The 17382-nt window shown below is 48.3% G+C and overlaps 1 protein-coding gene across 1 annotated transcript in view; it reads right to left on the minus strand.

The window, feature by feature from the left end:
* LOC105491891 (myomesin 2) overlaps nt 1-17382 on the minus strand; it is a 100541-nt gene that overhangs the window by 63029 nt on the left and 20130 nt on the right. The window contains 7 exon segments of the mRNA XM_071068671.1: nt 5439-5492; nt 6122-6321; nt 8702-8843; nt 11958-12119; nt 13003-13167; nt 15801-15851; nt 15932-16020. Coding sequence (XP_070924772.1) covers nt 5439-5492; nt 6122-6321; nt 8702-8843; nt 11958-12119; nt 13003-13167; nt 15801-15851; nt 15932-16020 — 863 coding nt within the window.

The raw sequence follows: 17382 nt of genomic DNA on the forward strand, positions 1-17382 counted from the left end.
GGCACTGTAGTCCATGTCTGTATGTTTGAATTCTGGAGTGATGTTAATAAGCCTTTTGCAAATAACTTATGCTAGAATATTTGCAGTCAGAGATGCTCCATATGCCTCTCTTCTGACATACATCTTTTTAAAATATACTATGAAGTGTGGGGATTTCTGTCTTAATTTATAGGAGATTCTCATAAGGAGTGGAGGTGGAGGTTTTTCCAGACCCACAGTTCTTGAAATTGTGATACAAAATGTTATGAACCTCCAATTAGATTAGCACATGATTAAAATGGTCTGAAACCTCCCCGGGACATCTCTGAGCCCTTCTCAAAATCCAGTTGCTCCCTCAGGACTCTGTGGCAGGCCAGGAATTGAACACAGAAATAGCACAAAGCAAGACTGGGTTTCGTTTCCTGAGCCCTATTGCACAGTGCATTGCGTGTCAGAGACAACACAGGCTGAGCTGGGATCATTCTGGTAAGGTGCTGAATTTCACACAAGGAGTCAGCGTGTCTCCGGAAAGTGCAGAGGTAACCGGGGCGGGGGACACTCCACAGGCCTGCTCTCCACCCATGCACCGTGTCCACACCTCGAGACCCACAGAAAAAAGCATTCCAGAGAGAAGACGCGGAAAACTCATCTTCCTGTAATACACGCCGAAATTCCAAAATGGAATCCTGGTTTATTTCAGAGGTGCTGACGAGGGAAGCAAACCAAGGGGACAGAAAGAACAAGGCAACGAACAGAAGCAGCGAGCAGATGTGAGCCGCTGACTGCAGAATCTTGTTCACACTCTTGGAACGGTCTTGCCGCCTTTGCCCCTGCATGTAGCAAAAGACCAGAGAAAGCGGAGTGAGAGACAGTTCCTTTGATGACAAGGTGGGAAGAAAGAACACAGCTTTGTCAGCAGGGGATCCCCGGCCGGGGCAAGACACTTGAGTCATTCTTCACGTCGTCATCACCTCGGACAATGTGATCACAGGAGCCTTGCGGATTTGCAGATGCTCCCACCATGGAGAGAGGAGAAAAGGGTTCAAAAGGGTCCCACAAGCCAGGGAGAGGGAAGCACGGGGGTGGGCATGAGCAATGACCCTGCAGCTGAGAGGGGAGCCGAGGGAAAGCAAAGGAACGTTAAACACACACGAGACACTGCCAGGTACATGTGAGATACCACTAAGCACACGAGAGACACCACTAAGCACACGCAAGACACCACTAGGCACATGCAGGATGCTGCTAAGCACATGTGAGATGCCGCTAGTCACACGCGAGACACCACTAAGCACACATGAGACACCACTAAGCACACGTGAGATGCCACTAGGCATATGTGAGATGCCGCTAAGCACACACAAGACACTGCTAAGCACATGACACACTGCTAAGCACACACAAGATACCACTAAGCACACATGAGATGCCACTGGGCACATGCGAGATGCCGCTAAGCACAGGTTAGATGCCACTAAGCACACACAAGACACCACTAAGCACACATGAGACACTGATAAGCACACATGAGACAGCACTAAGCACACATAAGACACTGCTAAGCACACCGGAGATGCCGCTAAGCACAGGCGAGACACTGGCCAACGGTTCTACCCCCAGGGCACTGACACTGCCCTCACCTCTGCTTCAGCCCTGAAGGCTCCCGAGCCCTGTTCCAATGGGCCAAGTCAATACTAAATGAAAACAGTAAGAGATAAACACACACATACTTCTCGTATTATTATGTTATATACATTATTAATATATAATATATATTATTGTTGTAAAATGCTTTCACATCCAATATCTTATTTTGGGTTCTGTTCATATATGGAGGAAGATACTACTGGTTTCCTCCACTTAAAAATCCAGAAACTGAGGCCGGGAGCGGTGGTTCAAGCCTGTAATCCCAGCACTTTGGGAGGCCGAGACGGGTGGATCACGAGGTCAGGAGATCGAGACCATCCTGGCTAACACGGTGAAACCCCGTCTCTACTAAAAAATACAAAAAACTACCCGGGCGAGGTGGCGGCGCCTGTAGTCCCAGCTACTCGGGAGGCTGAGGCAGGAGAATGGCGGGAACCCAGGAGGCGGAGCTTGCAGTGAGCTGAGATCCGGCCACTGCACTCCAGCCTGGGCGACAGAACAAGACTCCGTCTCAAAAAAAAAAAAATTCCAGAAATTGATCTCATAAAAACATAACATTTTCCTAAGATCACACAGCTACTGGGTGGCTGAATTGGGGTCCAGACTTAGGTCTTCTGGTTCCAACTTCTGCATTTTGTTCCCTCATCCACCTAAGGAAACCACAACCTCCCCAGGAGATTTTTCTCTAAGTAAATGAAACGCCAAGTTTATTTTAGATTTGACAGAATTCTAGGGTCCTGCAGAGCACAGAGCAAGTGACTGAGCACGTGGGCTGCAGATGACCCAGCCCAGGACAGCACAGCCAACGCTTGCATGCATAATTAGGAGAGAAAAACGTGGTAAAACAGTAGAGTAAAAACACTCTCATTAAATTCTGCGAGAGTCTATTCTGGCCTTTCCAAGGATACGGTGTCCATTTTTCAACGAAGCAATTCAAGAAATACTGGGCAAGTTGGGTTTGTGTTAAGGGAAGAGCATGGATAGCCGTTTAAATGTTTGAAGGAAGACATTGCCCAAGATTAAAACGATACGGAAAACTTAGCGAAAAGTCAAAAATAGCAGAGGAGCCATTTTTAGCCAACAACAGTACTGAGTTTCTGTTTCTTTAAAACAGGTGGCATTTACCAAGTGTTTTCTAGCTAAAGCAATGGTAAAAGAAAAAAAAAAAAAATCAGCTGAAGAAAAAAGACACAGGTAGAAAAGGGAACTTCCTAATAGCAAATTTTTGAACCCAGAAATGGTTCGCTTCGAAACATTATAGATCTCTTTCTTCGGATAAAGATTTTTTAAGTTAGAGGAGTTACTCCTTGTTTAAAATGGCTGAGGTGAACAGATGAACTTTCCAAACCCCCATATCAACGTAGCAGAATTTCAATTTCATACCCACTTCGTTTCTGACCATGGAAATTGCCTGTTCACTGTACACAAGGCGTCACGTCAGAGAACTGAAGCCCGGGAGGCTGAGCCTCAGGCAGTGTCCACGTACCAAGTCAAGCAATTTTCCATCTGAGAGTCTCACCCTCAGCCTCCCATGACCCACCATATAAACACAGCCTTGGAAAAGTCCCCTGAGGATGAATAAATCCAGACTTCATTCCACACAGCCTGGGCTGCCTGTTCCTCCCACAGACCAGAAGCAAATCTCCAACAGAGGAGGGCACAGGCCCAACCAGCCAGAAACCTGCCTTGCTGAAAGCAAGGAAAACACGAGACCATGGAAAATAGCATCTGTGTCTTTACTCCAGCAAGAAATGAGAGCTACTGTTTCTGGACACCAAACTTGCATTTTATCAACTGGCAAACCAAGCCTCAGGACACCTGCTCTTTCTTCCTTTGACACGTCATGAACAGCGGGCTACGTCTATCCTACCACAATCACGTCTCGCTAGAAAGATAGACTGTCCCTCCAAAAAGGCAGGGCTTCCGCCTGGGGAAGCTTCATTCCATTACATGATTTCCCTTCCCCAGTGCTCTTCACAATGGCCTGGACAGAAGGCAAATCTCATCACAGATATGTGACGTTTACAAAGCAAGTTACACCTTCTCACCGTGGCTCATTTTTGCCAGGCTGGAATCCTACACATCCACTCAGCATGGTCCGGGCTGCCCATCTCCTCCCTGAATCTGTCTGCCTGTGAGGAGTGAGAAGGGGGACTACCTGTTCCTCCCACAGGCAACCAGACCTCATTCCACACAGCCTGGGCTGCCTGTTCCTCCCACAGGCCAGAACCAAACCTCATTCTACACAGCCTGGGCTGCCTGTTCCTCCCACAGGCCAGAACCAGACCTCATTCCACACAACCTGGGCTGCCTGTTCCTCCCACAGGCAACCAGACCTCATTCCACACAGCCTGGGCTGCCTGTTCCTCCCACAGACCAGAATCAGACCTCATTCCACACAGCCTGGGCTGCCTGTTCCTCCCACAGGCAACCAGACCTCATTCCACACAGCCTGGGCTGCCTGTTCCTCCCACAGGTCAGAACCAGACCTCATTCCACACAGCCTGGGCTGCCTGTTCCTCCCACAGGCAACCAGACCTCATTCCACACAGCCTGGGCTGCCTGTTCCTCCCACAGGCCAGGACCAGACTTCATTCCACACAGCCTGGGCTGCCTGTTCCTCCCACAGACCAGAAGCAAACCTCATTCTACACAGGCTGGTCAGCCTCAAGCATGCCTTCTCTTCCAAAAGAATTTGGAGCCATTTTTCAGTCATTCAAATATCCATGTTTTAATCATCGGCAAAATGGAAAGGGTTTACCATGCATGAGACAGAATACTAGGCTGAGTCAAAACACCAGATGCCCAGGAAGCTGCAAGAAGTTGCCCTCCCCAAAGCCCTCACTTTCATTCCTTACGTATGGAGTGTCCGTCCTGAGTTCTAGGTCTTTCTGGAGCCAGAGGGTTTGACTAAGGCTTAAAGGTTACCTTGGCTTGACCAGAACTCTTAAGGTCTTCTTTTGGGAGTTTATGTCCCTCATGGGACACATTGGGACATATGTTTGTTTTGAGATCCCAGAGAAAAATCTTCATGTGGCAGAAAATGCAATGTGTGGATACTAGATGGGGACCTATCTGCTTCAGATGTAGAAAATCGATCCAGAAAACGTTTTTGAGACTGCAGCTCTGGGAGAGAGAACACGGCTGTGATTTTAAAGAACAGCTCAAAATCACCGCTTCTTAGCCAGTGGCTCCAAACTAATTCGAAATCTTTCTTTTTAAGTTTTCACCTATGGCACTCTATGAACTCTAGTTATAAGTCCAATTAAAATCTTTTGATTTATGGTTAATAATGTTGGATTCTCGTTAACACATCATTCTTTCTAAAGCTCTTTAAAAGGAATATCAGGGAGAAGAAATAGCCACAAAATCAAATATAAATAAGGACCAAGAACACCCTTTGGCAGGAAAGACTCAATGCATTTCAGTTAAAATGTCAGGAACAAAATTTTTGCTTAGAAAATGTAAAATGAAATCGATTTCACAATGCAATCCATGAGAACGGATCTTACGTCATCCAGGAACCAAGTCTTAGCTTTAGTTGGGTTTCTTCTCTACGAGTGCCCGAAAGAATGCCTTTGTAAACCCCAAATGAAAGGTGAGTCTAAGACTCACTACTCCTTCACCCTTTCTCCCACCCTCTCACTCTGTCTTGTTTTTTTCTTAGGGCTTGCAGGCCTGACCTGCAGTTTTCATTTTTCCATGCAGAGGCTGTGCCCAGTAGGGGGCGTTCTCTGTCCATCTCTCCCATCTCCAATTACAACTCCAAATCCCCAGGGGACGAGCAGCTGGAGTGATAAGGAGCGACTTACCTTCAAGGTCATCCTGATAAATGACAATCTCCTTCTCTCCTTCCAAATGAACGGCTGCAGAGAGAAAGGTTGACACTTGATTTGACACGCGAAGGTTTCCCAAAAAGCCCCCGTCTTTCCTAATTCTGTGCCAGTTCTGCATCTCCTCTGCATTAGGACTACAGCCTGTGAGTCCTCTGGGGGCATCCGAGCTGATTCTGGAAGTGTCCTGGTAACAGCACTTCTCCGCTCTTGGTGGTGGATGCAAAGGACCATGTGGGTAAGGAAAATACAGTGGCTCACCTAGAACCATAACAAAGGGCCCAGTCCCATTGAGGAATCTGTGTCATGCAAAATTAAAACTCAGAAATAGGATGGCCTTCTAAGTGTCATTATGTGTTGAAATTATATCACCAATGGAATAAAAAAAAAAGGTCTAATTCTGAGCCAATTTGACTGGATTCCAGCAAAGAGCTTTCTGGAGGTGAGGCACAATCATTTTAGAGTGTACATGTCATCCTGTTCTCATTCCTGCAGTGATGTTGGTAGAGACGTTGGAGAACAGTGAAACAGCCTGTGCTACACTCTGCACACAGGGCATTCTCTTGGCTCGCAACGAGTTGGGAGGGAAAGAGAGAATAGATCACACACAAAGCAGCCAAAGCTTCCTGGGCACAGTGGATACTGAGGCGTGAGCGGCTTACCTTGTAACCTTCTGAGGTCCAAGGGGTCAAGTGCGGCCACCGCATCAGAGACCCTGGAGGGGCGGCTGATGCCCGCACTGTTCACCGCCCTCACTCGGAATATGTAAGACCTTCCTTCAAAAAGCCCCGTGACTGGGTATTTGCAGATTTTCACTGGTGCATCATTGCACTGAACCCAGTTGTTCGTTCCTACTTCACATCTTCAAGTTAATAAAAGAAAAACAACAGAGAATAACAAATGTGGCAACCTACTAAATATATATAGGCATATACATACATGCACACACCGATTATAACAGGAAAATATCTCATGCCAGTAAAATCTGTGCTGCTAAAATATTGTCTTGTATAGGTAAACTTTAAAAGACAGAGCTATTTAGAAAATTCAATATATATATTATATGTATTATCTATTATATGTGTAATATATACCCATGAATCTTAATAATTTATAGTTGAAGATCAATTCCTGTCATCAAACACATTTAGGCAAAAATCTCCTCAAAAAGTTATTTTAGACATATCCTGAACAGTTCTTTTTCCGAATTATGTGACATGGTCAAGGCACCCCTAAGCTGCGGCGTGACCTGTCTGAGGCCCAGGCTGGGGAAACAGGCTCAGCCCACTCTGCCTCCAGCTCCCATCCTACTCTGTGGGACCAAGGGCCCGGGTCCCCGGGAAAGCTGGCTTCCAGTCTCCTGGAATAACATTAGGGCATTTCTTTCTAGAATGCTTCTCAAGTGGAATGTAGAAGTCTTTTGAAAATATTAATTCCTGACCAGAAACCTGGAAATATAGGAAAGATTAACCTCCATTTTTCACAGGTTGAAAAATGTAAGAAAAAACTCTTCATGTTAAATCCCCAGGAGAAAAGAGCCAGTTCAGAAAATCAGTCTTTGGAGGGAGCACTTCAACCCCAGAGTGGTGCCTTCATCTGGGAAAGAACCAGCTCTCCCACTAAGGATCTAGCACTTTTAATGAAAGCTCTCTGATCCACAAGTCATGGGCTGTTTTAGCCAAAGAGAACAACAAGGTCAAAACCAAAAGTCTGGTGGGAAAACCTTCAACTTCAGGCAACAGCTGGCAAGTTGTAAGCCTGAAGGAAGGACAGAGGAGTAGCTGCACCCCCCACTTCCAAATGCACCCCCATTCCCAAAACGTTCGGTTGCTTTGATGTTCACGTTTGCTCTTTTTGTAATGAGGGGAGGAATGCGGATTGTTAACTGAGACAGTGCAGGAAATGGTTTGTGTCAACATGGCCAGAGAAGTTATCAGCTGTCCCAGGAGAAAAGAAGATCACTTTGAGGGTTTGTTTTTCTTGCTGTTGTTGCTTAATTCAAGGTAAGCCCTGAACAGCAGTCCCTGCAGAACTGTCTCTAGCACATCAAAATATTACTTTGATGGGGAATGTTTAAGTCAAACAAGTAGCTTTGTTGGAAGAGAATTTAATCAGCGTAAAAAAAAGTAAGCCAATTCCCTCTTTTTTTCCTGAGCTAATCACCTTATTTTTCTGTTTAATATACATATAAAATTTTGCATTTCTAGCAGGAACCATCCTCTTTTTTTTTTTTTTTTCCAGAAGGAGTCTCACTCTGTAGCCAGGCTGGAGTGCAGTGGCACAATCTCATCTCACTGCAACCTCCGCCTCCACAGCTCAAGAGATTCTCCTGCCTCAGCCTCCTAAGTAGCTGGGATTACAAGCACACACCACCACACCCAGCTAATTTTTATATTTTTCGTAGAGATGGGGTTTCACCATATTGGCCAAGTGGTCTTGATCTCCTGAACTCGTGATCCACCTGACTTGGCCTCCCAAAGTGCTGGGATTACAGGCGTGAGCCAACGTACCTGGCCAGAACCATCCTCTTAATACTCTCTAATTTCTAAATTCATTTTCTCAACTAGAATTTACTCCAATAACCGGAATTTGTATTTAGGGCATAAATTGCGTATCTAGTAAACCCACTGGCTGTGCTCAGTGTACTTCCCAGCCTCCGAGTGCTGTCCCCAATACGGGAAGTCAAAGAGTTCAAACTCCACTGGCTCCAATGATGACCTAAACGTAAGTTATCAACTAAATCACAAACCCAATATTTCAAAGCTCAAGATTTCTCCCTTGGAAACAAGAAGAACACATATTCCCCAGTAGGGAAAAGGAAAGAACTTTGGTAGAAATGAGCTGGCATTCTTCACACCACTTTGTCTCTCAGGAGGGAAGGACAGTTCCAAACCTGAATTCTGCTAGAGCCAGGGCCCTCTCCAGTATGAGGCATAGCCCGTACCTCAACGGAAGCACAGCACGAGGCTCAGAGCAAGCCTGAAGACATTGGTGGGATTGGTTACTGGCAATTGGTTACTGTGCAACAGGCAAATGAGGCCACACTTTCAACAAAAAGAAACCCAGTGTGGTTACGCTGGGCTCAGCCTACTTGGCCGTATTTACCAATTGCCTAAACAGGACCTTATACGACCAATTAGCCATGGACCTAGAACCAATCAAAAAATGGGAACGTCAACCTGTGTTGAGAAAGATTTCTCAATATATCGTTCATGGTAAGATTCCATGTAGAAGACACTCACCGGTCCACAAAATAGCCCATGACAGGGCTCTCGGTGGTGGTGTTGGGCGGCTTCCAGGTCACGATGACGTAGTCTCGGTTGGCGTCGTGGCACTGCAAGTCCATGGGTGCGCCGGGGGCCCCTGTGACCAGCGGGTCAGCATCTTGGGGCGGAGAGAGAAAAGGCACACAGCTGTCATTTAAAGGCTGGGGTCACTGCAAAGCCTGTTTACAGCTCCTCCAAGCTCCAATTCTATCCCCTTGATTTGATCCCCTGTTTAATCCTCAAGTTCCAAGTACTAGAATATTTCTTACTCTGGTGGAAATTGGTGACAAGAAATATAAAATTATTTATGAATTAAAAAGTTTCAAAACATAGAATCCTCGATAAAACACTTAAGTCTACAAATTTTTGTCATTAGATCCCGAATTCAGTTCATCTTCTCTTGGTGCTGCTATGTTGCATAACGGCACGTGGCCAGAAAGGTGTGGATGAAACAGTGACAACAATTCAGCATTTCTAACACCTGAGAAATATCACCTGAGATACTATTCTATTTCAAAATCCTTAGGAAATTGGGTGATTTACTCTTTGGGCCAATTTTGAGCCAATGTTTGGGACGATATTGTATCATTCATTTCTCAGTCTATTGATGACCATGTTGCAATTAGGTTTAATTACAGCTGCATGAAAACCAACAGAGCAACTTAGAAAGTTAATACACAGAATGTTAACCCTCTTATCTGAACTATGTATTTATTCAGTAGCCATGGCCGTCCTGTGACGCATCCTTAGCAGTGTAAGCACTATCCAGTTTCCTGCTCACATATCCTCAGGGTATTAAAAGCTGAGAATTTCCTGACATTGAGCCAAGTAGTTTCCTCTCGCATTCAAAAGCCTCAGAAAGCGATTGAAAATGGTTAAACTCCCCACCCTCGCCTTAATTTCTTCCCACTGTTGTTGCTGAGTGAGCAAGGCGATTTGAACCATGTTGCATGTATTGCCTTTTTATGGGGTGGAGCGTCATAGCAGCAGGCACATGCAGAGGATGGAAGGGACATTTAACGCCCACCTAATAATAGCAGTGAAACATGGTGGAAGTGTCTAACCTCACAGACTTGCAAGCTTAGGCTATCGTGTGGGAAGTGAGGAGGGTGAGATACGTTTGGTCGACATTTCTTCTATTTCTTTTCAGATGAAATATTCTTTAATGATAGAGTCCTTCCTTTAAGCTCTGATCTAATGGATGCAATGGAAAAAATAATCATGACGATGTACAGATGCATCCTGCACCCCGCTGGAGCTGGAGGCAGGTGGGAAGGTGAGAACCCGGGCAGCAGGTAAGGACACTCGGCTGATCAGGATGGAGCCAGGAGCCCGGGGACCCGGAGAGGAGAGGAGCAGCAGCTACATGGCGCAGGAGCGCTCCGACGCCTTCCTTGTAGGTCAGCTGTGCCTCAGCAAGGAGGCTGCCCCTAAACCCAGAGGCTGCCGAGATGCCGCCCAGGGCAGAAGCGGGAGGGGAGTGAAATAGACACTGATAAAAACGTAGGTGAGGCCAGGCATGGTGGTTCATGCCTGTCATCCCAACGCTTGGAAGGCCGAGGCGGGGCCGATCACTTATGGTCAAGAGTTCGAGACCAGCCTGACCAACATGGTGAAATCCCGTCTCTACTAAAAATACAAAAATTATCCTGACATGGTGGTACACGCCTGTAGTCCCAGCTGCTCGGGAGGCTGAAGCAGGAGAATCGCTTGAACCCAGGAGGCGGAAGTTTCAGTGAGTCCAGATAGCACCACTGCACTCCAGCCTGGGCAACAAGGACTCCGTCTCAAAAAACAAATTAATAAATAAATAATAAAAATACAAAAAATTATACAGGCTTGGTGGCGGGTGCCTGTAGTCCCAGCTGTTCAGGAGGCTGAGGCAGGAGAATCGCTTGAACCCAGGAGGCGGAGTTTGCAGTGAGCTGAGATCGCACCACTGCACTCCAGCCCGGGCGACAGAGTGAGAATCCGTCTCAAAAGGAAAACAAAACAAAACAAAAAAGGGTTGGGGGGTAGGTGGCCCCTCCTTCTCAGTCACATGATGCCAAAAACACTACAACTGTATAGCAGGAGCTCAGGCTCCAACAAAATTTAAATCCCAGCTTCTCCACCCTAGAGACATTTCTCCTGCCTCTGAGCCTCAACGGATTCATCTGGAAAATGGAGAACAGTATTTCCTTTTGCTGTTATTGTAAGAATTCTAGCTTATGTATACACGGATGTTTATGTAAGTATAGACACATACATGCACACCTATAGGATGTATACAATAGGCATTTTATAAATATATATATGTATATCACAAATTTTGTCTTTCTTTTCATAAAATGGAATGAGTGAAGCCTCCATAGTGAGTCTGTCGTGAAGACTAAATCCGTGTAGGACCCCAGCACACTGCCTGACAGAAAGCCTCCGGTGGTGATGGCTGTTGTGGCCACAAACGCCTTTTTTTTTTTTTTTTTTTTGAGACGGAGTCTTGCTCTGTGGCCCAGGCTGGAGTGCAGTGGCCAGATCTCAGCTCACTGCAAGCTCCGCCTCCCGGGTTCCTGCCATTCTCCTGCCTCAGCCTCCTGAGTAGCTGGGACTACAGGCGCCGCCACCACGCCCGGCTAGTTTTTTGTATTTTTAGTAGAGACGGGGTTTCACCGTGTTAGCCAGGATGGTCTCGATCTCCTGACCTCGTGATCCGCCCGTCTCGGCCTCCCAAAGTGCTGGGATTACAGGCGTGAGCCACAGCGCCCGGCCACAAACGTCTTAAGCACAAGTTTCATTAAAGCGGTTGGTGGAGGTCACAGCACTGGCTGTCATCCTCACGTCTGTTTCTCTTAAGCCAAAGTCCAGAGGGAGTGGGTCGCTGGCAGGAGAGTAAGGAAGCTCTTCCCTGGGACTCCAACACTGTGCCCCTCTTTGTCCTCGGGCTACCTTCCCTGAGAATCAGTAAATCTGGTGCACTCACTCTTGGGAGCCATTTGTCAAATGCTCATGAGTATATGAACGAATGACGACTCTGGTCTATTCTGGATTGTGTCCTGATTCCTCTGTTTGCTCATCAGCAGGAAGCGCCTGGTGTGCCCGTGCACCGAGGGAAAATCGGTGCCACACGGGGGTCTCCAAGGATCAAAGTGGTCTCACACCCTCCTGACTCCTTTTCCCAGTGCCTCCTTCCTCCCAGGGCCACCTCCCCTCCCCGGGCACACACAAGGTCTGCACCCTGACAATCCTGCCACACCTCTGACAAACAGGAAGGCGCTGTGGTCACTGACGCCGCCCCGAGACACGATGCGCAGGGTGTACAGGCCCTCGTCGTCCTTGTGCAGGTGGCTGAAGGACAGGGAGGCCTGGCCTTCTCCAAAGAACATCTTCGTCCACTTAGACTCTTTCACCAGCACATCTGAAAGAAAAAGCGTTTACATGGAAGGTTTGCATCCGAAATCACCCCGGCAGGCAAAGAAAGCCTGAGGACACCAGCGCCGTCTCAGAGCAGGACAGGACAGTGCAGCTGCACACCACGGAAGGCAGAGCCTCAACCTGGTAAAATCCCAACAGGTGTACTTCATGGAAGCACATACATGAATGGAGCACCTACAGCCCAGAACACGGGCTGCCACCCCACAGCCCAGAGCACAGGCTGCCACCCCACAGCCCAGAGCACGGGCTGCCACTTGAGTGGGTAAAGGTGGGACATGCTGCAAGTGGCCGCCAGCTTTGTCCTCAGGTAAGCTGGGTTCACCTGGGGGCTCCCTGCTTCTCTGCTGAGTGGCCACTGCCCCAACCAGCTTCCTCTGCCCATAGGGAATCACAGGGGCGTGCGTCTGAAGGGGCTACTGTCACATCTCCAAAGAACCCAGCATAGACCCTCTGCATCACCAAACTCTAAAAACAAAATGACTGGACTGGAAGGAAGAAAAGAATCGTAATAGGACTAAGGTAGCATTTCTGTCTAGAGGTAGTACACAAGCTGCTAACCAGCCCCTTCCATGCAGTAATGTGCATTAAACTCAATCTCAATAGCATGAGATCATTCTGTCTGTGGTCGTACGAGCCATCAGTCTCTAAGTGGCTGCTCTAGATTTGGGGTTTCTCTCCAGGATTCTCCTGGATGAAGTTCAAAGTCAATGGTGGGCCGCCAAGTTCTCTACAGTCCCTCAGTTTGTTCGGCTGTCTGGAGCTGACCCAGTGGTAGAGACAAAAGCCACATTGACACCCACATTTAAAGGACATTTCGACCCAAATCCTCCTGGCGTGTGCCCAGATCTGGGCTGTGTCCTACTCACCATCACGGTACCACTCGGCTCGCGGCTGCACCCGCTTCAGGTCTGGCGTCACCAGCATGGTGCACTTGAGAGTGACCGTCTCGCCTTCCCTCCTGAAGGTGACCCCAAACTTCTCCAAAAACTGGACGTCGAAGTGCGTGTACGGAATCACTGATGACAGGGGCACTGCACAGAAACGATGGAGGCTTTCAGGACCGAAGGACAGAGAGCATCTTTGAAAGCAGACACACTCAGGCCATCACCACAAAAACATGTCTTTGTCACCGCCCCACGGCGTGGAACACCCCAGCCAGGTCTGTGCTCCAGACGGAATATCTGTGTCCCAAATTCTAGGGTTGAATCCCTGACCTTCAGTGGGACGGTGTGAGGAAGTGAGGCCTTTGGAAGGCAATGAGGGTGGGATGAGATCATGAGAGCTGGGCCCCAGGGCGGGGATGAGCGCCCTTGGAAGAGGAGGAAGAGGCCAGACCTTCCTCCCTTCCACGTGAGGACGCCGTGAGCAGGTGCCGTCAGCAACTCAAGAGGAGGGTTCTCACCAGAAGCTACGCCTGCTGAGTGTCAGGCTTCTGCCTCCAGAACAGAGAGGATAAGTGCTTATTGTTCATAAACTGCCCCGGCCATGGCGTGTTGTTCCAGCAGCCGGAGCTGAGACAAGCCATTGCTGAAGAATTAAATGTCACAAAGTCGACCTTGTGGTGTCGTTAGAGGCAGGGCTAAGAACCTGATCGTGTGTGAAGACTAAAGGTTTAAGTCCAACCTCAGCCCCAGACTGTGGCTTCTGGCAAGTCACATGGACTTGGAGGCCACGGCTGCCTCCTCTTCAAAACAAACGGTGGTGTTTGTATCCATAGAGTTTAGAGTTCGCCCAAATGAAGTAACTAGATCCAGAAGTGTCAGCCTGGTTAAATTTCAAAAATATGTGTGGTAGGGGGAGTACATACATGTCAGGAAAAAATCTATACTGAATTTTTAAAACCAAAAAAAACTGTATGATTTACAGATATATGCACGTAAGGAAGTTTAAACAACAGCCACAGGCCGGGTATGGTGGCTCATGTCTATAATCCTAGCACTTTGGGAGGCCAAGGCGGGAGGATCACTTGAGCCCAGGAGTTTAAGACCAACATGGGCAACATGGTGAAACTGCATCTCTACAAAATACAAAAAAAACAAATGAGCCAGGTTTGGTGACACACACCTGTAGTCCCAGCTACTTGGGAGGTTGATTCCTTGAGCCAGGGAGATCAAGGCTGCAGTGAGCCAAGATCGCACCACTGCACTCCAGCCTGGGTGACAGAGTGAGACCCTGTCTCAAAAATAAATAAATAAATAAAAATAAAAAATTTAAAAAGCCACCGTAAATGCCAGGACGGTGTGGGAGACGGACAGGAGCAGCATTGGGTGCTTTAATCATCTCTGTGATTGTTTCAGCTCTTGGAAAACAACTGAAGCTACCCTGAATGGTACAGTAATAGCTAATGTTGTGTTATGTAAATTGGACTTCGATGAAAAACAAGTGAAGCAAAAATAGCAAGATATTTCCCCCTGTCAAACACGGGTGGTGAACACATGAGCATTCTTACATGGTGATCTATGCTGTACCTGCACCATGGTTCTTGTTTAGGAAGATAAAATGTTCATAGGTAGGAGAAACTCCGGGATGGGACCAGGTGACTGCCAGGACCTGCCCAGCTCATCAGTGCCTGGGGCACCTCTCCACACAGACTCCGTGCTGTCCTGAGGGCCAGAACTGTGCACAGATGCCCAGATCTCCCGGCCTCCCCAGGCTCACCTTGGCCCGGTCCCTGCCTGCCCTTTGGTGGTCTTGGAGGCTCACCGAGTGTTGAATGTAGCCCAGCAATAAAAGTCACACAGAAATAGCAAGCGGAGGCCACGCCCACAGTGTCCAGCAGCTGCCAGGAGGCTCCACCCTCCATCGTCACTTTGGTCAACTCTCCACTCCCAGCACGCGGCCCGGAGCATCTAAGCCTTGCATTACAGTAAAATCAGTGCTTCCATCGGAATGTACGGTTCCTTCCTGGGAAGTTCAGGCCAATTCTAAAACTCACTCCCAAGCCATAAACAAGCTACATTGAAAGTACATCCATCATGTCCCAGTTCTCAGATGCCCTCATGGGGACCTCCTCACCTCACCCAGCATGGGTCACCCAGCACCACGGGACGGCGAGGGTGAAGCCAGCCCAGGGCCGGAGACGGCTTCGCCTCATTACAGGGCCACGGCAGGTCCCAGGCCTGGGGCGGGTTTCTGGGCCAAAGCCTGCTGCACTGCCCTCATTTTGACCTGAAGTTTTTTGTTACAAGGACCAAGAGACTTTTGGAGGAAAAAAAAAAAACAAAAAACACCACCTCTCCTTAAACACAAAACAGCAACGGGATGCATTCAGGTCAAGAATTTGAATGTGTCTCTTTTTTTCCAATTCAAAAATGTAGTCTCTCCAAGTGATGTTTTCACCAGTCTAAAAATACCACCTAGCCATAGAATGACGTGGGAACAAATTGTCAGCACGCTAACACCGGTCAGGAGAAACTTGGAGGAGTTTTCTGAAATATGATTTTTGTAAAAAAGAGTTGTCCCTTAGGTGTGAACCCGGGAGGCGCGGCTTGCCGTGAGCCGAGATGGCACCACTGTACTCCGGCCTGGGTGACAGAGCGAGACTCTGTCCCAAAAAAAAAAAAAAAAAAAAAAAAGATTTGGACCTTAGGAAACCATGTTTTCAAATTGTCTGCTATGTCACTAAACATTTCACCACACAGAAAGGAAACGAAAACCCACTTACATCCTATCGGGAGTCCCACCGAACGGAACGGTTCCTCGTCTCCCCGGAACCCTGCAAGACAGTGAAGTGAGCACAGCAAGAAAGAGAAAAGCAGGAGGAAGGCGCTCCGTGAAAGCCCACCCGACACTCACTTCTCACCACCACCGCTGCGTTGGTGGACACCTGTCCGTGGGCGTTGGTGGCCACTGCTGAGTACGTCGCGGTGTCGTCAAAGTCTGCCCTTGGAGAGAAAAAGCGAGAGAAAGTCTGTGGGACCGTCCTGTAAAAGTCAGTGACCCGGATTGCACAAAAGCATTCCTCGAAAGCAAATCACATGGCGTGGGTTATTTGTTCATGAGTGATTTGTACAAGAACAATGCCAGCTCTGTCCTTGGAAAGGTGAGGCAGCACTCGGTATTAATTATAGACACAGATGAAGGCCTGATCCCAGACGATGGTGCAGCTTTGGCCTTCAGAATAAAATGGTACTGGCACTCCTGAAAATCCTTTGTTCATTCTCAAGGAGAAGTCTCTATTCCATTCTGGTCCATTTTTACTACCTCTATAGAATGTGAGGCTTCATCTTGTCAATGGACAGCCTCCCGCGACCTCAAGTTCCAGCAGAACCACTCGTGACGGGGTGATACAGAGCCTGTGGGGGAAAGCCTTGGACCCGCTCCATGTAGGAGCAAGGATGCTGCTAGAGAAGAAGACAGAGCGCTGCTTCAGGGAGGCCCTGAACCATGGCGGCGGGTCCATTCCATGAGGGAGCTGTTCCCACGCAGGGAGTTGTTCCCAGGTGGGCAATCCATCCCATGACAGTTCTAAGGTAGTCCAGGAGCTTGAGCTTTGCTCCACTCTCCCAGGCGATCCTGGTGCACAGGGGCATTGAGGGGCTGCCCTCGGAATGCTCTCCGCCTGGTGCACACAGGCATTGAAGAGCTGCCCCTGGGATGCTGTGCGTCTCCGCCTGGTGCACACAGGCACTGAGGGGCCGCCCTCGGAATGCTCTCCGCCTGGTGCACACGGGCACTGAAGAACTGCGCCCGGGATGCCCCCCACCTGTGCATGCAGGCATTGAGAAGCTGCACCTGGGATGCTCCCCACCCTTTAATGCCCCTGGGATGAGAATCCCAGAATGAAGCCGCTGAGAACCCATCAAAGCCCTCAACACAGCTTGTGCCTGGCACACACAAAGGGTTCCAAGGTGCAAACAGAGACCGATTAACTCCTAAGTGACAAGCTCCCTGTTCCAAAAGCCGATTCTACAGCCCGACCCGGCTCCGCAGCAGGATTCCCATGCTCATAAGAAGCTATGTCCAGAATCCCAAAGTAATATGATCCCCAGATACGAATCACCCACTCAAGGGTGTATTGAAATGTCTGAGTTGGACTCTACCTGAGACACTGATGTATGTTTACCCCTGGGGAAAAAACAAACAAAAACAAAAAAACATGACTTAGGAATAGCCAGAGACCCCAGGCTCACAAACCCCAAGTCCCTGTGGGGGTGGGTCTTCCGCTTCCCCTTATCCATGGCACTGAAGCTAAAACTTCTTCTCTTGGCTGTGAACTGTCTTCCCACCAGCTTCCCCAGGAAACG

The sequence above is a fragment of the Macaca nemestrina genome, chromosome 8, assembly GCF_043159975.1.
Source record: "Macaca nemestrina isolate mMacNem1 chromosome 8, mMacNem.hap1, whole genome shotgun sequence".
Classification (NCBI taxonomy): domain Eukaryota; kingdom Metazoa; phylum Chordata; class Mammalia; order Primates; family Cercopithecidae; genus Macaca; species Macaca nemestrina.